Source organism: Mustela putorius, unplaced genomic scaffold (genome assembly GCF_011764305.1).
Source record: "Mustela putorius furo isolate JIRA1106 unplaced genomic scaffold, ASM1176430v1.1 tig00003987_pilon_pilon_pilon, whole genome shotgun sequence".
In the NCBI taxonomy this organism is placed as follows: Eukaryota; Metazoa; Chordata; class Mammalia; order Carnivora; family Mustelidae; genus Mustela; species Mustela putorius.
In genome coordinates, this window is record NW_025422126.1 from 616,916 (window position 1) to 644,026 (window position 27,111).

A 27,111-nucleotide genomic window follows, 5' to 3' on the forward strand; every position below is an offset into this window, starting at 1 on the left:
AGTGAGAGTGAGTATCTTTTCACATTATCAAGAAATTTTATTTTTCCATTTGTTTATCTCCTGTGTCCATTTCTTATTTAGGTCAGAATTTGGCAATTTTTTTCTACAAAAGACGAGATAGTAAATAATTTTAGCTTTTTGTGATCCATACAACTTCTTCCAAAACTGCTCAACTCTACCACTGTAGTATGAAAACAGCCATAGTCGACATATAAATAAATGAGTATAAATGTATTCCAATAAAACAATATATGGACACTGAATTTCGAATTTAATGTAATTTTCATGTGCCACAAAATGCCATTGCCTTTTGTTTTTTTTATTCATTTAAAAATGTGAAAACAATTCTTATCTTGTGAGTCATACAAAAACATACACATTTAATAATATATTTTAGACAATATCTATTAATCTCTTACTATAAATAATAATGAAATTAATGAACTTCCCAGTCCACCACCATCTTCTATCTACTATCTTATTTTAAAGCATTTTATTAGAGAGATGTTCAAATAAAGTGCATTGAAAAAGAACATTATAAGAATTCCCATGTACTCTTCATTCAAACTCAACTTGAAGAATTTTCTGTATAGTCAATATTTTATCAATTTTGACATTTTTCCTTTCTACTGATTAGTGTATAGCTTAAAACTTTAGTTTTCAATTTTAAATTATGTATTTTAAGCCTTAACTACTAAAGATGGAGTAATCATATACCTAATACTGCATGGTATATGTAATGTAATACTACCATCCCAACTAAATTTCTACCTTCTCAACTGCTATAAATTTATGTTCTGCTCTATAATCATAATCTTTTTGAAACAGTGGAAATGGTATAGAGGTGGATATTCCTTGAAACCAGAATAGATCCTAAAATCTAAGTAGGCCAGATACAGAAGGAATCACAAAGCCAAGGCACATTTGCAGAAACACCGTGCCTTCAGTGGTAGAAAACAAAGGAGCCATTCACTGTGAACATGTGAATAGCTGCCATTTTCCACTGTCTAGAGAGAAGTATAAGCTAAATAAAGTCACATATTAAACCTTAGGTCAATTATCTCTAGATGACACTCATCATAGCCCCTTCTTGCCTGAGAAGAGAGTCAGACTCCCTGGGGAAGAAGGAAAGTACGATGTTGAGGCTAGCATCTGTAAGACACAGAAAGAAGAAATTCCATTTTGCCTTTCTGACTTTTGAATCTATCAAGAGATAAGGGATACCTTCCCCCAAATCTTCAAGCTGTATCAAATCTGAGTTTGACCATATTCAAGGTGACAATAACAAATGGTAATCCTGCCAACAAGTAGTCCCTCTTAAAACCACATAGCTATGGCAGTAAGCAGAAGGGAACTAATAATCATTGAGGAAAAAATCTGCCAGGATATGGAGTGTGTCTTTCACATGTCACCTAACAACATTTTCACATTTTTGTAAGTCGGCTAGCTCAGTTGTTGGCACGTGCTGAGCACTAAGTAAATGTTAGAAAGCTATTATATTCATCATTACTGTTATTTTTCCTGGTTCTGTCCCTTAGGGCCTCAGGTCTCAGGGCACAATATTCACTTTCATGTAAGATCTCTCCAGGGGTTTCCCTACCCTCCTCCTGCAGTCCAGCCTGGATCTTCATGAGCATATAACCACACTCAGCCACAGGGCAGAGAACAGATGCCCCAGAGAGCCCTGAAGAAACAGGAAGCACAAAGGTGAGGCTGGAATGCTCCATGGGTGGTCAGTGGTAAGATCACCTCTCATTGGCTTCTGCAATTTCTTTACAGTTTAGCTCTCTCATTACATTTCATTTCTAAATATTTTCCTATATTTCTTATTCTTGGTCAGACTTGCCAAAAGGTTTCCAATTATATTGATCCTTTCAAAAAAACAATTTTTGAATGTTCTATATCCTTTTTAATTTTTATAATTCAAAAAATCCCATATCTATATCCATTTTCTTTTTTCCCATTTTCCCTAATTTTTTTTCTTGCATTATTTTCTAAAGTCTTAGGTTTAATGTTTTTCTGGGGATTCTTCGTTTGGCATTTATAGACACTTTAGGAGGAATATAGTTAGACATCATGAATACTAGGAACCCAGTAACTTATGTGTGTATTTCCTCAAAAGAAAGTTCACAGCTTTCCATCTCAAAGCACTTCAAAAATTAGTAAGTATTCATTTACTCTCATTATATAAATTATTTTATTTAAAAAAATACAAGTCGTATTCACCCCCTAGGGAGCAGTATAGCTCCCCATTTGGAACACATGGTCCTCAGAAACTGTCAAATTTTTCTGTTCGCTCCTCAGGCCACTTTAATTCAGTTGTTTCTCCCATCATTCTATTGAAATGTCTTTTCAAAAGCTTACTATTGACATTTGCATCCTTAAACCAAATAGGTGCTTTCCAGCACTGCTTTTACTGAGTGGCTGAGCAGCACTGAACTGCAGTGACCACACCCTTTACCTTCTCTGCCTCTGTGACTCCCATTTCCTCTGTTTTCCACCCACTTCTCCAAGCAGTACTTCATTGTTTCCTTTGCCTTTTCTTCCCCGTCTACGCAATTGCTAAGTTTTACACTTCCTTAAAGGGATGGGTCCTCCACCTTCTTCCTTTCTCACCCTAATTCTTGCCTAGATTATCACATTAACTTCCAGATTAACAGTTTCTCTGAATGTGCTAGAGACTCCACTACCCCTAGTAGATTTCTCCTCTGTCCCGCTGGGCCTCATATCTGTCTGTCCAATCATCGTTTCTCTTGGATAGCTCCTACAAACATCAAACTCAACACGCACAAACCAAACTGTAGTCCTTCCTCTCCAGGTGCCTGCTTCTCTACTGCCCAGAATAAAATTGTCACTATCATCCATACTGTTGCTCAAAGACGACCCCTGGACATACTTCCATCTGAATAGAAGAAGGTTGTCTCCAAAATCTTATTTGCCTGCGTGTCAAGTGTAAGGTGAACTTAAAAAAAAAAAAAAAAAAAAAGTCTCTGGACTTGGTTACTAGAAGGGTTTTCGAAATATTAATGACCAACATTTCAGTTAGTAAGCGATTATCTGTAAGTTTATGTGTACAAGAGCTGGTAGGAAGTATATTATGAGGCTTGCAGAAAGCTAAGATTTAGTACATAGTGTTAGAAAGTTGGAAAAATAAGATTATTTTAAATAGAAATTTATGGGGCACCTGGGTAGCTCAGTGGGTTAAAGCCACTGCCTTCTGCTCAGGTAATGATCCCAGGGTCCTGGGTTCGAGCCCCAGGTCGGGCTCTTGGCTTGGCAGGGAGCCTACTTCCCTTCCTCTCTCTCTGCCTGCCTCTCTGACTACTTGTGGTCTCTGTCAAATAAATAAATAAAATCTTTTTTTAAAAGTAAGTAAGTAAATAAATAAATAAATAGAAATTTATGTCAAAAGAATCCATAATTATTTGCTACCACTCTGGTTTTATGCTACCACAATGGTTTTATGAAAAACAATTCCAGGGGCCCCTGGATGGCTCAGTCGGTTCAATGTCTGACTCTTGATTTCAGCTTAGGACATGATCTCAAGTGTTGTGGGATGGAGTCCCATGGGGGGAATATGTTCAGATCTCTCTCTCCCTCTCCTCCACCCCCCTGCAAAAATAAATAAATAGATCTTAAGAGGAAAAAGAAAAAAACTTAAAAAAAAATCAATTCCAGACACCTATTTCAGTGCTAGATTAAAGAAGACATAATGATTCTATGGCAGTAGCACACTGATAAAATTTTTTATTATGAAACACACAGATTTTGGTTTTGCATTCAACAAGGCATGGCTGAAGTATCAAACACCACCCGAGCCCCCTTCTACTTCATCCTCACGGGCATCCCTGGATTTGAGGCATCTCACATCTGGATCTCCATTCCCTTCTGCTGCCTCTATACCATCTCCATTGTGGGTAACACCACCATTCTCGCTGTCATCCGCACAGAGCCATCCCTCCACCAGCCCATGTACCTATTTCTCTCCATGCTGGCCCTGACTGACCTGGGCCTCACCCTCACCACCCTGCCCACAGTCATGCAGCTCCTCTGGCTCAACATTCGTAAGATCAGCTTTGAAGCTTGCTTTGCACAAGTATTTTTCATCCATACATTCTCCTTTATGGAATCTTCTGTGTTGTTGGCCATGTCCTTTGATCGCTATGTGGCCATCTGCCGCCCCCTCCATTATGCCACCATCCTCACCAGTAAAGTCATCGGCAGGATTGCTTTAGCCATCATTTGCCGCTGCATTCTGGCTGTTCTCCCCTCCCTTTTCCTACTCAAGCACCTGCCCTTCTGCCACTCCCACCTTCTCACTCACTCCTACTGCCTCCACCAGGATATGATCCGCCTGGTCTGTGCTGACATCTCGATCAACAGCTGGTACGGATTTGCCCTGGTTTTGCTCATTATATAGTGATGGACCCTCTGCTCATTGTGCTCTCCTACACATTCATCCTGAAGAGTATCTTGGGCACAGCCTCCTGGACTGAGCGGTTCCGGGCCCTCAATAACTGTCTATCCCATATTCTGGCTGTTCTGGTCCTTTATGTCCCCATGGTTGGAGTATCTATGACTCATCGATTTGCCAGACATGCCTCTCCACTGGTCCATGTCATCATGGCCAATATCTACCTGCTGGCACCTCCTGTGATGAACCCCATCATTTACAGTGTAAAGACGAAGCAGATCCGCCAGGGAATCAACAACCTCCTTTTCAAAAGAAATATGTGCTTAAGATGAGAGAATGAATTTATTTAGATTACTTAGGAGTGAGAGTCACAGGCTTATGGGGACAGTATAGTCACAATGGTGAGTATACAATAATTCCCCATCATATTTTTAAAACAGTATGACGTCATCCTGGCTTTTCTCAAAGTTTTATCTGGGAGGACCTACCACCAAATGTTCTGTCCAAAAGTGATGTGGGCCTAAGTTGATTCAATTCTAGCATATTTACCAACAGTGGGATGAGCTTCATTAATTGAATAAAGATTTAAGTTTTGTCTTCCTTTCTGGATATACTTTTCTCCTACGGGCTTGGTTAAATAAGTTTGAAGAAATCCCTTACTTGTTGCCCCCACCACCCATTCTCACAGGCAGCTTCACTCAGACAGCAGACTTGAGGTCCACTGTACTGGCTCACCTTCCTGCAAAGATATGCTCCAATTTTCTCTTGCAAAAAAAAGTGGCAAATCTTCCAGGAAGGATGGACACAGTTCAAGTTTCTTGGCTATTCCAGTGTACCTAAAGAACATGATTTCAGCAGACCAAATGAACACATGTAATCTGAAGATTGGGGTGGAATGGTTAGTTAGGTCCCCCACCACTAGAATTAAGGCTCTTGTCATGCTAGAGGCCCTTTAGTGTTTAGAATTAAAACTTTAAGTGAGTTTACATATAATATTTGTGGGAATAAGAACTCAATTTTCTGACCAGAGCAGACTCTTTTGCTTTGTTTTTAAACCTTAATATCTTTGATGTGGCTCAAATTCTTAGGGGCAATTTCCCTTTGTCATCATGAATCTGTACCAGAAAAGGTTCAGATAGAAGGAATATGGCCTTCCTCATCATTATTTTGTAGGAATGAGATTGGATCTCAGACATATCAGTTTGAAAGGCAGCTATAGTTATGGTCACAACTTCTGATTCCTGAACCCATAATGCAGGTTGCCAGTAGGAAGACTGGAAGACTGACTTAGGTTTGAATCAAAATAGGCAGGACTTCAGTGAGAGTGTAGTGGGGCAAGGGGATGCTTAGGAGGCAAAAGGCAGAGAACAAGTGGGAAAAGGATGTCTTTCTACACTGATATCCTTTTTTCCCTTATTTTCCCCTTTCTTTACCGGAGCCTAGAAGTTACCATGTTTCTCCAGAGAACCATGGGCCAGGTGGTATAAGGAAACAAATTGCAGAATGGGAAGCATGTGCAATCTCAGAACAGGGGAAATCAGGACCAGGAAAACCAAATAATTTTTTAAAATGTCAATAAATGTGTTAGGAGTATGGGTCAAAGAGGGCACTTATTGTGATGAGCACTGGGTGTTATGTGTAAGTGATGAGTCACTGAATTCTACTCCAGAAACCAATACTGTACTAAATGTTAACTAACTAAAATTAAAAGAAGAGGAAAAAGGAGAAGGAGAAGGAGACTTTTTTTTTTAAAGATTTTTTTATTTATTTGACAGAGATCACAAGTAGGCAGAGAGAGAGGAAGGGAAGCAGACTCCCTGCTGAGTAGAGAGCCCAATGTGGGGCTCGATCCCAGGACTCTGGGATCATGACCTGAGCTGAAGGCAGAGACTTTAACCCAGGAGACTTTAACCCAGACTGAGCCATCCAGGTGTCCCCCCTTTTTTTTCAATAGACAATAGAGTCTTGAGAATCTCCCAAAACATCGTGAGGGGAAAGTAAGTCTTGGGATTATGCCAGATTTTCAAGTGGAGCACCTGACACCATTAATAATTACTCTTTTTTTCCTCCATTACTAATTACATGAATTTTTGACCAGCTAACTGACCAAACTCTGAGTTCAGTTTTTGGATTTCTAAAACTGGGATAATAATACCCATCTCACAAGGCTAAGAGTTTTCAATGAATCACAGTATGTAGAAGACACAGGTTTGCAAACCAAGGTACTCAGTTTATGTGAATTCTTTTCTTCAACTCCCTTCCAAAAAATTACACTGTGGATTATGGATGGGAACATCTATGGAAACATCTATGGTTCCAAAATCATGAGAATAGGAACTGGGGTAGCTAGATGGTAACTGTCCACACACACAGTTATTTCTACTATCCTCTAAGGACTTCCCAAAGTGAGGATGGGTTTCTGAGGTGGAGATGACAGAATAAAATTCAACTCAGGAAAATGAGAACTACCAGTGTCATGGGCTGAATTGTGTCCCCTGCAAATTCATATGTAAAAATTTTAATCCCCTTATCTTTGCATATGACAATATTTAGAGATAGGGTCGTTACAGAGGTAATTGAGTTAAAATGAGTTCACTAGGATGGGCTCTGCTCCAGTATGACTGGTGTCCCATGAAGAAAGGGGTTATTAGACACAGATAAGCACAACCACAGCAGGAAGACTATGTGATGACATAGGGAGAAGACTACCATTTGAAAGCCACGGAGGGAGGCCTCAAAGAAAACCAGCATGGTGAGAAATTGTGCAAGGCCTTCAGAGCTGTGAGAAAATAAGTTGTTTCAGCCACCTAGTCTGTGGTACTTTTTTTTGGCAGCACTGGCAGACTATTCCAACACATGGCCTATGTTTCTGTAACTGTAAAACTAAAGTCAGCTATAGAAGAGAGTAGAGATATTTTGGTTACACTAAAAAGACTAGAATTTGGAAACACAAAAAGTAGGTTGTTCGATGACCAATGAATGGTCCAGCTAACTGTCCGTGTTATAAAGTACAGTCTAAGTAATGGAAGACAAGGTACCCATGGACTCTAAGCCCGTAAGCTTGCGTGGGTCATATCTTGGTGTGCTGCCTTTCTAGCAGCTATTGAGAATGAAATAATCTCTCAGTGAGAGCTTTCTATCAGTTGAATGTTATAGTCACCAAACTCCCAGACAACTGCCAATATTTAAGTGGAAACTAAATGAAGATTAAATGAAGAAGTCTGCCCTAATTCTTTATTCAATCTTTCTGTTTCCTTTCCCTGGACAAAACTGTTCTTTCCTTTGTGTACTTGTGCATGTGTGTATGTGTGTAGCCTTCACGACGTAAGAAATGACATGTTTAGATTTCAAAATAGATTTGCATTTTAGAAAATTTTTTTAGTTATTGTGAAATGTTTCTACATAAGTTACCCAGTGCCCAGAAAGTAAATGACTCTATTAGTCCCATGTCAATATGGAAATGTGCTCGTATCTCATAAAATTCAGAAGGTGGTCTTCTTGGTCCTTTTAAAATTATTTTAAATGAGATATATAAAAGGAAGTAGGATTGAATATCTATTTTTTAGAGATGTGAAGTGAATTGTATTAGTTCAAGCAGAAGAGAACTCAGGCTGCTGCTACAGAAAAAGGGATCTGATTCTAACTGGGCACCTAAGAATCTTCTTGCAAATAATGAGCAAAAAAGCAAAGACAGAGAAAAATTGAAGCAATGAATTTGCCCTTCATCAGGTAAATAAATTTAAAAAAATGTGGTACATCCAGATGATGGGATATTATTCAGAAATTAAAAAAAAGGAATGAGATACCAAGATACATAAAGGCATAGATGAATCCTAAATGTGTATTATTAAATGAGAGAAGCCAGTTTTAAAAACCTACATGTTGGGGCGCCTGGGTGGCTCAGAGGGTTGGGCCTCTGCCTTCAGCTCGGGTCATGATCTCAGGGTCCTGGGATCGAGCCCCTCATCCGGCTCTCTGCTCAGCAGGGAGCCAGCTTCCCCCCCCCACCCTCTCTCTGCCTGCCTCTCTGCCTATTTGTGATCTCTGTCTGTCAAATGGATAAATAAAATCTTAAAAAAAAAAAAACCTATATGTTTGCTTTCATTTATATGAAACTCTGAAAAAAGCAATACTAGAAAAAGAATAAACTAATCAGTCATCACCAAGGATTTGGGAGAGTAGGGTGCTGAATTGGTGAAGCACAGAGGATTTTCTAGAGGGATAAAATCATGCTATAATACCAAAATGGTACATACATGACACCATGCATTTGCCACATCCCATAGCACTTTATAGCAGTACAGAAAGAACTATAATGTACATGTTAATTTTTGATAAATACTTATGATATCAGGGATTCCCAGGATGGAATGCAGAATATGGCAAAAAAAAAAAAAGAATTCTATTACAAAATATGAAACAACTACATTGAAGGAGATGGGTATTGGACTGAAGTATGTGTGTGCTGGATGGGTGTGGGGTGGAGTTGCTGCACTGAGCTTGCAAACTGGCTGGAGTCTGTAAGAGTAGAGACAGGAAGAACAATAAATGCCGTACTCTACTTGATGAAGTAATTTCTCATGGCAGTGTAATCAGCATTTCTACCAACACTCTACATGTGTGCTGGAATCGAACACCTAAGTGAATGGATGGCAGACAGAGGCAGCCAGGTTCTCACTATCCAAGTGGGAGGTTACAGAAAAAGCAAGAGGAGATGGCTTGAGTGATCCATGCAACAGAGTTGGAGACGTCAATATGAAGTCATGGTTAGCTCAATGTGGTTGCCTATGGTTAAATGCAGACATTTTTGTAAAGACCCAGGTTTGTATATGGACACAGATTTCCTTGCTCTGCCAGCTAAGAGGGCCTAGAAACAATGATAAATTAGTAGCCACAATCACACTCATTAACAGAAACAAATATTTTTAGAAGAAATTTTAATTTATCTGACAAAATCAGTAAAAGAAATATGGAAGCTAAAAATTATTAGATTTTCAATGAGAAAATTAATTCAATTTATATATTAAAATTTTATTCCAACATTATATTCCATACTGGAAAAATAACAGGGAAAAATATTTAAACATTTTTTAATAAAAATGCTAAACTCATCTAATTTGTCCAACAATCCACTCTTACCAGGACTAAATATGAATGTACATGCTTGTACAATCTTTCTGCATTTGTTTGCAAAGGATAAAACATTTGACATGTTGTTTATGTCCTAATATGAGCATTTTTATTGGTGGATTTTTATGATTATGGATTTCTAGCCTGGTATCTATTTGTATTTCTTTGCCTCTCACCTTGGGATCAAGAGTCTAGTCATAGCTTGAATGTAAATATATGCATATACATATGTGTGTGTGTGTGTGTCTGTGTGTTTTTTACACACAGTATATTGAACAGCAGGTAATACGTGCAAAACAGAGGACTCTAGTGATAACTTTTAACCTGTGAATTAGCAGGAAAAAAGTAGTGGCATCATATGTATTAAAAATTGGCTAATATTACGTTACTATAGATATCACATTCATTATGCTACAGTACTGCACATGTTTTTCTTAGAAGTTATATATCTGCATATCACTATTTGGAGAGGGTGGATTTTTTTTTTTTTAAATATATTTATCTGAGAGAGAGAGAGTACATGTAAGGACGGGCAGAGGGAGAGGGAGAGAAGCAGACTCCATTAAGCACGGACCCCCACAAGGGTCTCCATCTCATGACCTTGAGATCATGGACCTCAGCAGAAATCAGAAGTCAAATGCTTAACAACTGAGCCACCCAGGCACCCAGCTGTGCCTATCAACTTGTTACTAACACATTGTCACATGAGAAATGTTGCTGGGGAAATAGATCAGTCCTTTTTCTTTTTTTAGTGAGCATACAGAAACTCTAATAGCAGGTTGTAGAGTATTTTTGTATGTGTTGAATCTAAGACACAATATAATCTTGTGTTTTGTCTTTTAAAAATCAACCTTAATGAGTTATAATTTACATAAAATTAAATGTACTCATTATCAGGGTACAGTTTAATGATGTAGACAAATATTTATACCCACCACCCAATCAAAATATGAAAATTTTCCATCACCCCCAAAACTTCCCTCTTAACCACTTCCAGTCAATCCCCTCCCCTGCACCCAGCCCCAGGCAAGCACCGATCATATTCTAATATTGCTGTTGCCCCAGGATACTCTACTTCTGGGGCTCTAGTTCCATGTGTACTTGACCTTTCCAGCAAATACCATATATTCTTTAAGGTTTTATTTATTTATTTTGTTATGCTTCATCCTTTCATTAAAAATTAAAAATTAGTGAAATATTTTTGAAATATTTGTAGAATTGGTCTAAACAAACTAATCTTTGATGAATGTGGAAATGCTTATAACATGTCATACATTTTTCTCAAGGGTTCTAATTCATAATTTAGCTTCATGCCTAGTTTACTATAATGATATCATTTTGTTCTGTTGGCAAAATCAAGAATAAAGTTGGTATGAAAAGGTCTAAATTTTAAGTCAGAATAGTGACTATGTCAGAAAAAGATGGAGCCAAACTTGATACTTTCCCAGTCATATTGGACTTTGCTTAGTTTTTAATTGCATAGACACCCAGAGACTGCTATACTCTTCATTGTGTGATTTTCTAGGATTTTGTCTCATCTCTGAGACTGGACCTCAGGGAAACAAAGTGAACAAGATTGGAAAGAGGAAGCTAGAAAAGGGGGTTATGCATGGAGTCCTTTCTGGATGGAACTTTTTGAAGGGCAACCATTAAATTAGCCATGATCTGACAAACTATACCACATTTAGAATCTCAGTGTCTTTGATAGCCTTAAATATAAGAGTAATCACAGTGAGGAAGCCTGAGCCTGAGGGTTCATCAGAAATTTCAGAAAGAGAATGAAAGTGAGACCTAAAATTCTCATTTTATGTCAAGCTTCCTGACAATCTATTCTCATCATTCCTTCCTGTACTTCTCCAGCTATAGGATGCCTTTCTCCAGATACTCTAAAATTACCTCTTCTCCTTTCTCCCAAGGAACTGCCACTCTCATTTCTCTGATCATGTATGGGATGTCCCTTCCTATGGTTTGTCTGTTTGGTTTCATTTGATAATTCTAAGTCACAGCTGACAGCAGAATGCAGTCACCTATCAGTGGGCTATGGATCTAGGGCATAGCTAGAGGCAGCTTAAGATCCCTAGATCAGAATCTACAGAAACATGCGAGTCTGGAAACCTGGAGTTAAAGTAAAAGAATTAACTTTTACAAAAATATCTTTGGTTGCTTTGGCACCTTTGCAATGCAATGCAAGAACATCATTTAAAATTATTTTTTATTATTTGTATTTTATTTTAATTCCATTGCAGTTAACATACAGTGTTGGGGGGGGGTGCCTTTGTGGCTCAGTGGGTTAAGCCTCTGCCTTCGACTCAGGTCATGATCTCGGGGTCCTGGGATTGAGCCCTGAATCAGGCTCTCTGCTCAGCGGGGAGCCTGCTCCCCCCACACACCTGCCTCTCTGCCTACTTGTGAACTCTCTCTCTCTCTGTTAAACAAATAAATATAATCTTAAAAAAGTTACTTTCAGGTGTACAATATAGTGATTCAACAATTCTTTTCTTTTTCTTTTTTTTTTAAAGATTTATTTATTTGAGAGCTCAAGCTGGAGGGGTAGAGGGAGAGGGAGAGAAAATCTCAGGCAGACTCTGTACTGAGCCGGGAGCCTGACATAGGCTCACTCCCAGTTCCCTGAGATCATGAACTGAACTGAAACCAAGAGTCAAACGCTTTACCAACTGCCCACTCAAGTGCCCCAGTTATGCAACAATCTTATACATTATTTAGGGCTTATCATGATAAGTGTCCTGTTACTCCTCTTCACCTATTTCACCCAATTCCCTCCTCCCCTCCCCTCTGGTCTCTATAGTTAAGAGTCTGTTTCTTGGTTTTTCTTCTTTCCCCCCTTTGTTTCTTAAATTCCACATATGAGTGAAATCGTATGGTATTTGTCTTTCTCTGACTGACTTATTTCACTTAGCATTGTACTGTTCAGATCCATCCATATTGTTGTGAATGGCAAGATGTCATTCTTTTTATGGCTGAATAATATTCTATTCTGTGTGTGCGTGTGTGTTATTTTTATATATTCATCATCAATTGACAGGCACTTAGACTGTTACCCTGATTTGGTTATTGCAAATAATGTTGCGATTAATATAGGGGTTCATACATTCCTTCAAATTACTGTTGTTGTATTCTTTGGATAAATGCCCAGTAGTACAATTCTAGATCATTGGGTTGTTCTATTTTTAAGTTTTCATTTTTTAAAAAAATTTAAAGATTATTCATTTATTTGAAGGAGAGAGGGAGCAAGAGGAGGGAAAAGGGCAGAGAGAGAGGGAGAAACAGACTCTCCTCTGCGCAGGAAACCTGACAAAGGGCTGGATCCCAGGACCTTGGGGATCATGACTGGGAACGGAGACAAAGGCTTAGCTCATTGAGCCACCCAGGCACGCTTATTTTTAAGTTTTTGAAGACCCTTTATACTGTCTTCCACTGTGGGTGCATCAGTTTGCATTTCTATCAACAGTGCATGAGAATTCCTTTTTCTCCACACCCTAGCCACAGCAGTCAGATAAGAGAAAGGAATAAAAGGCATATGAATTAGTAATTCCATCATATCATTGCAGATGACATGATGCTATATGCAGAAAACCCTATAGCTCCATCAAAAAAACTGCAAAAATTGATTAAGTGAATTCAGTAAGCTCGCAGGGTAATCAATGTACAGAAATCCATTGCGTTTCTATAGACTGATAATAAAACATCGGGAAAAAATTATGAAAAAATCCCATTTATAATTGCATCCAAAATAATAAAAACATAGGAGTAAATTTAACAAAAGAAGTGATAAACTTGTACTCTGAAAACTAAAACAACAATGATGAAAGACATTGAAGATACCACAAGGAAATAGAAAGATATTTCATGCTCATGGATGGCAAGGGCAAATATTGTTAAAATGTCTATACTACCCAAAGAAATCTACATGTTTAATGTAATCCCTACTGATATGCCAACAGCATTTTTCACAGAACTAGAGCAAACAACCCTAAAATTTGTATGGAACAACAAAAGGCAAATAGTCAAAGCAATCTTGAAAAAGAAGAATAGAACTGGAGGCATTGCAATTCCAGCCTTCAAGTTGAATTACAAAGCTGTAGTAATCAAAACAATATGGTACTGGCCTAACATTTTAAAAAGATACATTAAACAGCTTTATTTGTGTGTGGGAGGATTACAGGGTCTATTTTAAATTGGTTCTAAACCTAGTTTCAGAAAGTACAAAGTATACCAGAGACGGAGGTAGAAAGAAATTTCTAAGCTCTATAAGGGAAGGTAACACGTCTCTTTTGTCACCACTTTATCTCTAGGGGTTAGATTTCTGTTTGATCCATGCATGTGCTCAATTAATGTTCTTTGGTTTTGGATGAATGGGTTTGAGCAAAATGCGTATTTATCTAAGGACCAGTTTTTCTTTTCTTTTTCTTCTTTTATTTATTTATTTATTTTTGCACCAGTTCTTCATCTTTAAAAAAATAACCTTAATACTGAGTGGGAAGTGGGGGTTGTGGGAAGTGATTGAAATATTAAATATAGAGTGTTTAGTATACATTTGCCACTCATAAGTCTTAGTTCATTTCCCTGAAAATACTAATGTGAAATTTCTACATTATTTTGAATGTCTGCAAATAAATAACCAACCAGACAAAAAAATACGAATATATGTAAGGGGCAAACTTTCCTTTTTAAAATATTCTGCATCCTGGGAGGGAGATTTGTATGTTGTTTACATAACAAACAAGATTTGTAATCTTTGTCACATTCAGCTGGGAGCCCTGGTGGCTGAGCAAGTACCAGAGTCAGTACTGGAAGCCTCCTTTAAGCTAGTTAGTGTATCCTCCTGCTACTGAGATCAGGTACCAAAAACTCAAGAGAATATAATCCATTTCACATCCCCATTCCCTAGAGTGAAGAGCTTAGTAGGTTTCCCAGGACACCATCCAACTCTTGATTACTTTTCACTTATGGGAAGAGTTATGTTTTCATAAGAAATCCTTCCTACATTCCTGCTCCAGCTAGGTGAGATAATGGAAAACCTCATGTAAAATAACATCAATTCTTTATAGTGCTGTATCACAGACAATCCACCCTCGCTGGTATCCCACTTTAGTCTTTTTGCTTATGCAGAACCTTCATCAGATAACATATTTTAAAGTAACACCATTTGCATAACATGTGAGCTAGGATCACCTTTGATTATAGAGGAAAGTCCCCTCCTACTTTATCCTTTGTCTAAACTCTGGCTCTTTTCTGGAAGAGCATTCGGACAATGCCATGATGGATCTCTTTGGTCTTAATGCTATAGACAATAGGGTTGATAACAGGTGGGAAAAAGAGATAAGCATTGGCCATCATAGCATGAACCAAAGGGGAGACATGGAGTCCAAAGCGATGCACCATAGATAAACCAATCATAGGCACGTAGTAAGCAAGCACAGCACAGACATGTGATCCACATGTATTGAGTGCCTTCCTCCGCCCCTCCCCAGTGGTGATACTCAGTACAGTGTGGAGTATCAGCCCATAGGAAACCACAATAAGTAGTGAATCCAGCCCAAAAGTGGAGGTAACAATGAAAAGCCCATAGATATTGTTGATAGAAACATCTCCACAAGGTAGGTGGATAAGGTTGGGGTGGAGGCAATAGGAATGGGAGAGGACATTATGTCCACAGAAGGACAAGTTCCTTAAGAGCATGGGCAATGGGGCCATGAGAATAATACTTTTCATTCCCATGATAATTCCTGCGCCAAAGATACGGGGAAGGGTAAGGATGGTTGTGTAGCGTAGTGGGTTATAGATGGCCACAAATCGATCCACAGACATGGCCAGCAACACTGCTGACTCCAAAATGGAGAAAGAATGGATGAAGAACATCTGAAAAAGGCAGGCATCAAAAGTAATCTCAGTGATGCCAACAAGGAAGATGCCTAGCACTGTGGGAAGAGTAGATGCAGAGACACCAACCTCAGCCAGTGCTAACATGGCAAGAAAGAGGTACATGGGCTGGTGCAGGGCAGGGTCTGTTCTGATAACATGAAGAATAGTGCCATTCCCAAGGAAGATGATAATGTACATCAGGCAGAAGGGGATGGATATCCAGATGTGCTCTGTCTCCAGCCCTGGGATGCCAACCAGAATGAATGTTGTAGGTAAGAACTCCAAAGAGCTATTGGAGTTCTTCATGTTGAAATCTCATCCCATGGGACCTTAAAAATTAGAAATAAGCTAGTGAGATCACATTATAATGGAGAAAGACTTCTGGACTCTGTGAAAGGGAAGAAGAAAACAAAGTTTAGAGATTCAGGTGGCCATAGGTCTCCTGCCAGAAATTGACAAGATGGCCACCATCAGGAAATGCCCAGGATTAAGGGGATTACAGTCTCCATCAGAGTAAAGTTTAAAGCTGAAAGAAAATTATCCCTCTAAATTGTACTTCACTTTGGATCTGCCAAGGGAAAAGTGTCTGTCTCGTCTTGCAGTTCCTCTGCTTTGGTCTCAGAAAGCTGCTGGGGAGAAAGGCATGTGTAGGCAATCTCAGTTTTAAGGTATGGACTAATGTCAGGAATAGGTGGACAAAGATGTTGATAAATATGGATGTAACACAAGCAGCAGGGTACATGAAAACAAATATCTGTGGAATGAATGTAGACATGTGGAATAATTGAGGTCCAAAGCAAGGCTAACAAATGGCAGTGAAGAGCCTGGAGCAAATGGTTGGAAAATAAACTAGAAAACAATGGGGTATGAATTCACCTTAGGTTTAGCTGTTCTGTGCTTTTAAAGGACTAGGAAGCAACTGAAAAGATGATGTGTAAAGGATAGAGTGAGTCAAGAACCAAGGCTGAAAGATTTGCATGCAGACTTTAAAGTTCATGAAAATATTCTGTCACCATAATATACACAATCTCTTAACTTGCAGCTCTCCAGGACAACTTACCTGATCCATTGGACCTTCTTCCTGACTCAGACACACCTGTGATATGCTGCAACAACAACACTGGGAACCTAAACAGACTTTCAAGGAAGATTCTCTTGGGCAAGGGAGGAAGGCACCAGAGAGGAGGAGAAAAACACCTCTCTAAAGTGGGGATATTTTAAGCTCAGCTCTATCTGGGATGTCACCAGGTGTAACAGTAGAATTCTGAATTCTGGGCTGAAAGGGCAGGAAGAACCTCTGGAGAGGTATTTTCAATTAACTCATCCAAAACACACACACACACACACACACACACACGTGCTCCTGCTCACACACTTGCATATGCAATAATTTCAACACATGCTGAAATCTTGTCTTCATCTTCTCTGATGAGGATTCCTCACTAAGCCACTGCTGAGCTTTAGGGACCTCACTATTATATGCTGGTTGTTATTTAGTTCTTTGCAGGTTAAGTCAAGAATTAACATGAGTAAAAATTAATATGTACATGGGTGACTTACTTTATTAAACTCATTGCATTAGATTTACAAACGTGGTGGAGTTTACTACTACAAGCACAGTTATACAGTATTTTGTGGGACAAGGGCACACAGACATAACCAACTTCATACTGATCCCATTAAATAACATGTCAGGGACAAGTTATTGACCTCAAGACATGACGACACATGTTGGAACGTCCCATGGCTGGGGACTTGGAAGACACTAACATTTACCAATAGCTGTGGAGAGCTTCTTTTCTCCCTTCTCTATCCAAAGCCCGATGCATCTTTTTAACCTTTACAGTGGACCAAAGTTGGTCTGCCTCTGGGTCCAGCAGCTGTTTCTTCTGTGTGAGGCCTCATTGCACTCTTGATTCCACTGCTGCCTATTTCTAGTTTATGCCATTCTGATGACTTGATATTGGAAGAAACAAATCTTGAGGGAGACTTGCAGCTAGGGTCTATCCTCTCCTGTTATCAGCAGCCTTCTCTGGTTCTCCTTGTGCTTCTTTCTCTCTCTCTCTCTGTTTTTATCCCTTTTGCTTCTTTGCATCCTTTTTGTCCTGGTCCTTCAAAATCTCCCCAGCCAAGCAAGGCTCCTTTAAGAGCCTTCAAAGTCTCCTTTAAAATTGTATTAAAAGGCAATAATTCCCCTCAGCTTCAGATTCATATGACAAGGACATTTCCAGTTTGAGGAGGAAAAGGGGGATGGTTTAATCCAAAGCCTAATGTAATACACAGTGGAACACCACAGGTCAGCAGAGAGAGAGGAGAGAACAGCACAGTAAATACTACACTCCTGGAAGTGGGCAGAAGTGGAAGTGAATGCTGTGTGCAGGACGACTCTACCTACTTAAAAGTTAGGAAACTCCTTTATTTTTAAAGACAGAGGTGTTGATACGTACCTCAGAATGGCTCTGAGCATTGAACGGGAATCTTTAGCAACCAGTGACTATCAGCATCCCCACACTTCCTGCCTCGTTTCTCAGTTATCCTCAGAAGGGATCAGTCAAATTCAAATTGTCCCCAAATTTCTATTAATAATGATCTTTCCTGTTGGAGAGGGACTGGTTCCCTGAGGAGGAGTGCCCAGATAATTTCATCACTCCTTCTCTGGGGCCCTTAGAGGAACCAGGCAATGGCAGAGTCAAAACCTATTTGAGATGAGCATAAACATCTACTACAAGAATAAAATAATTAATATATGTAAATTGTGTATAACAGGGTCTGACTTATAAAAAGTGCATTATAAGGGTTAGCTATTATTCTAACAATTATAGAACAATTTGTATCTTGGAGAAATAATGTATAAATTTACTTACAATGGTCATCGGCTGCCACTTTTATAAACATGTAGATAATGAGTAAGGAACAGGGCACAGAGGTTATGGTATTCATAAAATATCAAAGGTGTTTAATAAAAGGACATGATGAAATTCAAGGGGTTAAGCTCTTGTGAGAAAGGTTTCAGATTGGTTTGGGGGGAGGGGAGGGGAAGATTGATCAGAAAGATCACCAGCTTAAGATGACTACAGAGAACTGGCAGAGCGAGCCTTTCCAGACCAGGGTTAAAGAGGATTTAAAATCGCTGAACCAAACTTGAGTTTCAATTATTTGTGGATGGCTGGTTCATTGGCTAATTTTCTGACCAGCAAGGGGAAAAAAAAAAAATCTATCTATCTATCTATCTATCTATCTATCTATTTATATCTATCATCTACCTATCTATCTATCTATCTTGGCTTCAAAATCCACCATGACTCATTTTTATAGGACTTTTAAAAGTTCTTAAAATAAACTTCTTGTGCTGCTGGTTTAACCAGAGAGAAGAGAGTTTTGTGTGATTGGTGTGCAAATGCATTAAATGATATGTAGGTAGATGAGATTCAGATATGTATGAAGTCAGCAGTGAGCTGACAGACTCGGAGAGAATGCAGGGACTGAGTGAGACATGGCCTTATCAAAGTCAAATAAATCTAGTGTAAGTAAGAAAATAAGGAAGTGGAAGTTAAGTATCTGCAGTCAGAAAATAGGCTTGTAGAGGTCAGGAGACACCGTGGAGTGAGCAACATGGAATTGAATTAAACCCACTGACACTGAAGATGAGAAGCTAGATAGAATATATTTATTAACTATTTTTCTCAAGTAAGGACACCCCATACCTTTCTCAGAAAGACACATTTCAGATCATTTGAACTAATGGAATGGGCAATATTTCCAATGATTCCATGAGAAATATTTACCCTCAAATTTTGTTTTCAGTTTTGTTGCAGTTTTTATATAAAAATCTTGCTGAGGTAAATATATTTTAGATGAAGCACTGGGATGAGATTATGATTTTAAAAGTGAAGGCTATAATTTTCTACCAAAAAACCAGAAATTACATAATCTGTATTTCGTATAAGGCTGAGAATGTTGGAGTGTCAGACAGAGTATACTTTTGGAACTCCGTATATCACATAAAGTTTTTCTATACCAAATTGAAATGAGTGAAATCCTAATACTTTACAAATGCATTTGTGCCATGTGTAAGAATTTAATTGTATGTAAATTATGTGCATTTTAAAGATGATAATTTAATCATGTATTCTCTTAATTTAGCCAAAATGATCTATCATAGATTTATCTCTCATTTTGTCTATCTATCTTTAAGATAAAAGCTTCTTTTAAAAAAATTCTTTTCATTTTCTTTGCTTTTGTTTTTTGAAAGCATTCTGTAATTTTGCTTTTGACAAAAATGAAAATGCCAGCAATGGGACAATGGTGGGATACCTGTTATCTTAAAAAGGAAATCAGGACTTTTGGATCTGATGAGGTTGGTTGGACCCACGGGGTTGGGTTGCGATAGATTAAAGCAAATGAACAAACCAACCAACCTAAAACAAAAGCAAAACCAAACCTATTTTCAAACTTTCTTCCAAATGCAATCATATCTCACATACTGTATCTAAAATGTTACCATAGTTTTTTTATATATGATTAAGATTAAACCACACATGCATTTGCCAAGAGTCTCCCAAATGTTACTGGGAATGTTTAATTAAACGCATGTGCTGGGACTGAGGATGGATTTTGCGTTGAGACCACTGATGTTTTACCAAGAAATTAAAGGGCTTAGCATCTGCCAGGAGCATATCTTTTGACTTTAGAAAGAGAACCTGAAAAAGTAAGAGTGGGAGAAAAATGGTAGTCAATGCAGAAAACAGAGGGGAAAGAAAGAATACTAGGGATACATTGTCATCAAATGGGATTCATGCATACAGAAAATTACAAGGTCAAGGAAGTATTTGTTGACTTGTATTAATTCACTCAATGATTAATTTGTTCATCACCAAGCATTTATCAAATAGTATATTCCGAGTGAACAAAAAGACATCGTCCTACCTTACTGGACTTAATATGTACTGGATGTAGGAAAATAAAACAGTGCAAAACAGTATAAAGACAATTACTTGATTACAGTTGTGATGTACGGTATGAGACAAACAACAAGAATTCGAGTGGGGGAACAGCTCCTCTCATGAGAGGGAGAGAGACATTTGTAAATCCAGGTCCCTACAAGGAAAACACACCTCTCAGAATCCGTCCCTCCCATGTTTCCCTACTAATACTCCAGGTGCAAAGACTTCAACTTAGCACATCTTCTGGAATTTCACATTTCAAATTCTCAGGATGACTAAGCATATTTAGCATTAGCAAATTGTGCTCTCTACTTTTCACTTCTCATCTCAATGTCCATGTCAATAGATTTTTTCAATGAAGGCTTTGGAGGAAGAATTAGTTCTATTCCTCCCTTCATATTCCTCAAAAACAATACAGATTCCTGATTTACAAAATTATTCCTTCTGGGCTTATTCTCAATTTTAGGGCTTTGTTCTTAGTATCTAGTTTGCTTTTAATTGTTCTAAGGTTTGAACAGTTTTTTAGTGTGTGTGTGTGTGTGTGTGTGTGTGTATATATATACGCACACAGCTGTATACATATAACTGTATATTTTTATAATGAAGGAATATATGGAATGCCTTATTTTTTTAAAATAGGTCAAGGAAGAATTCCATTTGTTCTTCTCTTCACTATCACAGTCTCTACCAAAAGAAGCTATTATTATTATCAATGTAGCATGTATTTTTGAATACATAAACTGATATTTATATGATTAAATTGTTTTATAAAAAGTGTTATCAAATATGTGAGTGTGCACCTTGCTATCTCTTGTTTAAACTTTGAATGCTTATCAATCTGTCTTTTTTTATGCTGTGGAATACTCCCTTTGTGGGCTGATATCAAGTCATTTAACTATTTACTTATTGATGGCCAGTCAGGATTCTTTTTATTATTACTATTATATTATTTCAAACATTGCTGAAGTGAAGATTCTTTTTTTTTTTTTTTAAGATTTTATTTATTTGACAGAGAGACAGCCAGAGAGGGAACACAAGCAGGGCAAGTGGGAGAGGGAGAAGCAGGGAGCCCGATGCGGGGCTCCATCCCTGGACCCTGGGAACACGACCCGAGCCGAAGGCAGATGTTTAACAACTGAGCCACCCAGACACCCCTGAAGTGTAAATTCTTATTCAAGTCTCTCTGTTCATAAACAAATTTCAGAGTATAAATCTAGGGCAGTGCTAAGAACTGGAATTTCTGGATGAAAGAGTAGATGCATTTTTAAGCTGACACGTGTAACAAAGGAGCTGACAAAATACTATACAATAGAGATTTAGATTATGACCTCTTATGTATGAAATATGAATTCTCAATACATTCATCAACATGCAGCCTTATCAAGCTTTCTAACTTGGAGAAGGTGATGAGCGTCCTGTGCTTCCCTGGACCACTTTTGGTGATGAAAAGGACTGGCTCATGGATGACATCTCACTGGCCTTAACCCCGTTATTGCTTTCTTGGAAGAAAGAGTTGGATTAACCCCTGACGAATCTGCTTTGTCTTAACACTGTAGATGATGGGGTTGAGCACAGGAGGCACCAGAAGGTAGACATTGGCCAGGAGTAGACGGATCGCAGGGGCTGCATGCTTCACAAAGTGGTGCACGAGAGCCACGCTGATCATGGGCACATAGTACACAAGCACGGCACAGATATGTGACACGCATGTGTTAAGGGCCTTCCGCCGCCCCTCCCCAGAGGTAATGCCCAGCACCGTGTAGAGGATCAGTACGTAAGAGAGGACAATGAGAAGCGAGTCCAGCCCAAAAGTGGAAGTAACAATGCAAAGCCCCAGAATGCTGTTGGGACGTGTATCTCCGCAGGGCAGCTGGATTAGATCTGAGTGAAGGCAGTAGGAGTGGGAGAGGACGTTGTGGCCACAGAAGGGCAGACGTTTCAGGAGGAAGGGCAGTGGGAACATAAGTATCACACTCTTCAGTCCAAGTGTAGCACCAGCAGCAGCAATACGGGATCTGGTCAGGATGGCGGTATACCTCAGTGGCTTGTAGATGGCCACAAAGCGGTCCACAGACATGGCCAGCAGAACTCCAGACTCCATGATGGAAAATGAATGTATGGAGAACATCTGCAAAAGGCAGGCTTCAAAGCAGATCTCATTGGCACCAAAAAGGAAGATGCCCAACACTGTGGGCACAGTAGACGCAGAGACACCAAGTTCTGCAAAGGCCAGCATAGCTAGGAAAAGGTACATCGGCTGGTGCAGAATGGTGTTTTTCCTGATCACTGCCAGGACCAGGCTATTGCCCACAAATGCCACGAGATATATGGAGCAGAATGGGAAGATAAACCAAGGGTACAGGGCCTCCAGACCAGGGAGACCAGTTAGCAGGAAATATTTGGGGTTGAATTTACTGCTGTTGAACATTTTCCTATGGAGTCTGAGTATTTTGACCTAGGCGGGTGCCAGAGACACAACCTGGGGTGAGACACATGAAGTTATTAGAAGCTAAGAGAGCCTGCAATTTCCTCTGCCTCATATGATCTGCCAACTTAGGTCCCTCCTCTCATTCATGACCAGTTCCTTTTGGTCTTTGATGGGCAACAAAAATGTGGAGTCATACTTGCAAATAAGCTTATCTCTAGAATAAGGGAATCTGGTAGAATATTTTATCACTCATATTTAAAACTAATCTCCACTGTGGTTTCACTGTGTTTATCTGGTAGGAATTGAATGTTTTCCATGTTTTTATCAAGATATGGCATTGTGTAGTTTTAAAAAGACATCATTGGAAAGACACTAACACAAAGAAAGCTATAATCTGTCAGACATTCTCTAAATTCCCTGTTAAAGAATGTTGGATTTTAAGTAATCACTGGGTACAGGGGTTAGAATAAAACTACTTCAAAGTTAATAGAGAATTGCTCAGGAGATAAAGATTCTAAATGCCCATATCTGCCACTCCGAGCAGCACTGAAGAATGTTCTCCACTAGAGACACAGACTTATGTAGTTTTACCAGATAAAACAGCTCTAAAATGGTCTCCATGTTCTTTCTACAGCCTTCTGGATGATCATTTTGGCTTTTACCCACAGTGGGGTAGAGCACATAAAGGTTAATGAAGAGAAATACTTTGCCCACTGGAATTCCTATTAATGGAAAGAAGTATTCTGCCCAATGGAGAATTGCTTTCCCATTGTCAATCCACACACATTATGCTTAAACAATACTTACTGTGGTCTATGGGAAAGATGGGCAGTAGTCCCAGAGTTGTCCCTTCAGACCAAGTTTTTGAAACTGCACATATAAAAACAAAAACTTTTTATTAAAAGATTTTTTCTTATTTATATATTTATTTATTTGGTTGGTTGTGGGTGGAGTGTGGGAGTGAGGGGGAGAGAACTGGGGGAGGGGCAGAAGGAGAAAGAGAATCCCAAGCAGATTCCCTGAAGAGTGTGGAGCCTGACAAAGGGCTTGATCTCATGACCCGGAGATCATGATCTGAGCCAAAACCAAGAGCTGAAACCAAAAGTTAGACACTTAACTGACCCGGGCACCCCCAAACAAGTCTTTTTATTCATGATGGTCCACTTCAATAGTGCTGATGACTTCTGAAAGCCTGTCTGGAAAGCCAACCTATATAGGAAACTGATTTTAAAATGCCTGGTGCCCCTGGCACTTCAAAATGGTTTGGTGGAGAGGAAGTCAGTGGCATCTGAACGTCATCCATCAATTTAAAATAGTAAGAGGAATGGTGATTTTTGTTCCCCTGCACTGTTTAAGATAAAGGAAAATCTTTACATCCCATGCAGACATCCTTTTTGAATGGCACACTTCTTAATGACAACAAAACGCCTGTGAAATCTACCTGCTTAACTTGACTTGTCTGCAAATCCTGACACACCCTAACTCCTCTTTTCCATCCTGGTCATTCTTATGACTTTTGTTTTGCTTTTTGTTGTTGTTTACTTTGTTTTTCTTTTCTGCCTTCCCTTTCTTAAGTACTTCAGCATATAGCTCAACTAAAAGTTGTGTTTTAAAACAAATGCAGGGACGCCTGAATGGCTCAGTTGGTTAAGCCTCTCTCTTTGGCTCAGGTCATGATCCTAGGGTCCTGGGATCAAGTCCAGCATTGGGCTCCTTGCACAGTGGGAAGCCTGCTTCTCTCTCTGCCTCTGTCTGACACTCTGCCTGCTTGTGCTTGCTCTCCTTCTCTCTGACAAATAAATAAATAAATAAATAAATAAAAATCTTAAAACAAAAAACAAATACAACCTGCACTGTTGTTTGAGAGCATCTGCCTCAGATGTCAATCCTGTGATGTCTTTCTCATTTGGGCATGTGGTTAACCACTTTCTGCAGTAGCACCTTCCCCTAATCTATCACTCTGTCCCCTGTGTTTCTGTTTAGATTTTGGTGTGCCTTCTCCTAATTGTTCATAAGCTCTTCCAAAGAAGACATGAAGCCTATATTTTGAGCATGTCACCAGGGCTTAATAAAAGGGAAGGGGTACAGGGAGGCAGGGAACAATAAAGAAGGTACATATTGATGTATGGTGATTTAGTCTAGGCTGGGAGCTTGGGGCAGGAAGCCAGGGAAGAATTTTGTCTTCTTCTATCAAATGAGAGCCTCATTGAAGGCAGAAAAATCATGGAATATCCCTTTTACTTCGCTGTGTAGGAATTTAAGTAATTAAAATTTAACTACTTAAAATCCATTATTGTAGGAAATCAGAGATTGATGCTAATGAAAGAGGTGTGTGCATTGAGAGGGAAATATTAGAATAAGAGGTTAAAGCCTGACATTTGGTAGGGAAAAGGTAATTCTTACTTAGAATTTGGTAATTTTTACTTAGAATTTACAAGGAAAAAAAACACCTTGATTTAGTATGATGTATCAAGTACTGTGGAAGGGTGCCCTATGTTATCTTTGTAGAGAGGTGATCTAACTTATCCTCAAAATACTCAAAACGACCTATTCAAACATATATTACAACTTTGGAGAATGAGGAATTGGCATTTTAAGTGACTTGCCAAATCACACTGGTAAAACTGTAGTTAAAAAGGAGAGAAAGGAAGCTTGAACAAAAGAGATACAAGGAAGACCATGGTAACAAATGGGATGGGAGAGGTGATGAGTAAGCTAGATGGGGAGGAAGGACCCTGAAAAGCACAGGTCAGGGAGGAGCTGGGTTTAAGACTGACCAGGCCCGACAGGCTCTGTGGCTGCCTGCCTGGGATGGAGAGGACGGGGACTATTGATGGGCATGGAAGGTAAAGGAGAGGAGAGTGAATAGGTTTAAGAAACAAAGATTTAAAAAGGAATTACATATCTCGTTTTCAAAGATTTGGATTTGGGGACAAAATGGAGGTTTTCCTGCCCCAGTTTTCCTGAATCAACAGAGAAAGGTTGAATAAAAGAGATCAAGTATTTCTCTGCCACAGTGAGGATTTCTGGATAAAAGACTGTGTCCTACCAGAAGGGGTCTTTTTCATGATATGAGGGAAGGGGAACATAAAACCCGTGCTGGAAATAAGCTGCATCTCTGAAGGAAAACCCTAGGTTCTGCTCACCTGAACAGATTTCCCATCCTCCTCATCCCATAGACTGGACTTTCAGGCCAACTCACTCATCCTTTATGCAGACCCACCAGCCCTTCAAGATAGCTGGTCTCAGACCTGGTCTCCAGCTCACTACCTGGACGCAGGAGTTGACTGGCCTTCTTAGTTATCATGACTTCAGAACTAGCCTTTTCATTCCCTCAATTTTGCCAGTCAGTCCCTTGGGTGACACAGGCAAATCAGCCTCAGAAGAATTTACATCCTGTAGGAATAGTTGGGCCAAGAGCAGAGGAGCCCAGGACATGCCTTCTGGGGTAGAGAGAAGTCAGATTCTAAGAAAATACACAAGATGTGCATGAGTGTGTGGGTGTGTGGATATACATGCCTATGTGAGCATACTTGTATGTGCATTTGCAAGTGTGTAAGTTCATGTGAATGTGCATCTGAAAACGTGTGTGCGCATGTGTGTGCATGTGTGTGTGGATGTATGCATATCCACATACCCTCATGTAGAATTCTATTTGCAAGTTTGCATGAATCTATGAGCATGTATATCTTCCCACAAATTTATTTACTATTGAACGTACATTCATGTAGGTGTTGATATGACAGAGGTGTATCCTTGAGTCACTAACCCAAGGAAAGGACCCTCATATCTGAATATAAGGTGGAAGTGAATATCCATTCATGTCTGTATATGTGCACGAATGTCTTGCATTTCTCTATAATTTATGTATTGTATGATAGTACGTGGTTTCTTAAAGATACTTCTAAAATATTCTGATAATTGTCTTATATCCTAAACTTTATTGGTCAGTGACATTACTGTGTACTTTGGGGACAGCAGAAATTGCCTTGTACTGAAACAGGCAAAATATGATCTAAGAGACCTGTTGAGTTTGCATCTTGCACTCGGATCTGGGGGTTCTTTCCTTAGGTTATTGACTCAAGGACATACTTCTGTCATATCACTACCTACAGATCTGACACACTGTCAACCCCATTTTTTCTCATCCTGGTTATAAATTAGGGTCTGTTTATTTATTTGTTTTGAGAGAGAGAGTGAGAGAGAGCACACATAAGTTGGGGTCGCACAGGGAGAGGAAGAGAGAATCCTAAATAGACTCCATGCACAATGTGGAGCCAGACTTAGGGTTCAGTTTCACAACCCTGAGATCA

General features: G+C 39.2%; 2 protein-coding genes and 1 pseudogene across 2 annotated transcripts; 1 reads left to right on the plus strand and 2 right to left on the minus strand.

Annotated features, from left to right (window-relative positions):
- The first annotated feature begins 3,790 nt into the window (after nucleotides 1-3,790).
- On the plus strand, nucleotides 3,791-4,746 carry LOC101670347 (olfactory receptor 51Q1-like). The gene is given in 2 exon segments (XM_004779060.3): nucleotides 3,791-4,414; nucleotides 4,417-4,746. Coding segments are annotated over 2 exon segments (954 nt in total).
- A 10,033-nt stretch (nucleotides 4,747-14,779) lies between these two features.
- LOC101670631 lies at nucleotides 14,780-15,733 on the minus strand (annotated as a pseudogene).
- Nucleotides 15,734-21,859: 6,126 nt separating this feature from the next.
- LOC101671557 (olfactory receptor 51I1-like) lies at nucleotides 21,860-22,798 on the minus strand. Its single transcript, XM_004782550.2, has one exon. It carries the CDS (start codon nucleotides 22,796-22,798, stop codon nucleotides 21,860-21,862), a length of 939 nt encoding a protein of 312 aa, XP_004782607.2.
- Nucleotides 22,799-27,111: the final 4,313 nt, after the last annotated feature.

Coding starts and splice junctions, on each gene's coding strand:
- LOC101671557 (XM_004782550.2), bottom strand. CDS start 22,798: ATGTTCAACAGCAGTAAATTCAACCCCAAATATTTCCTGCTAACTGGT.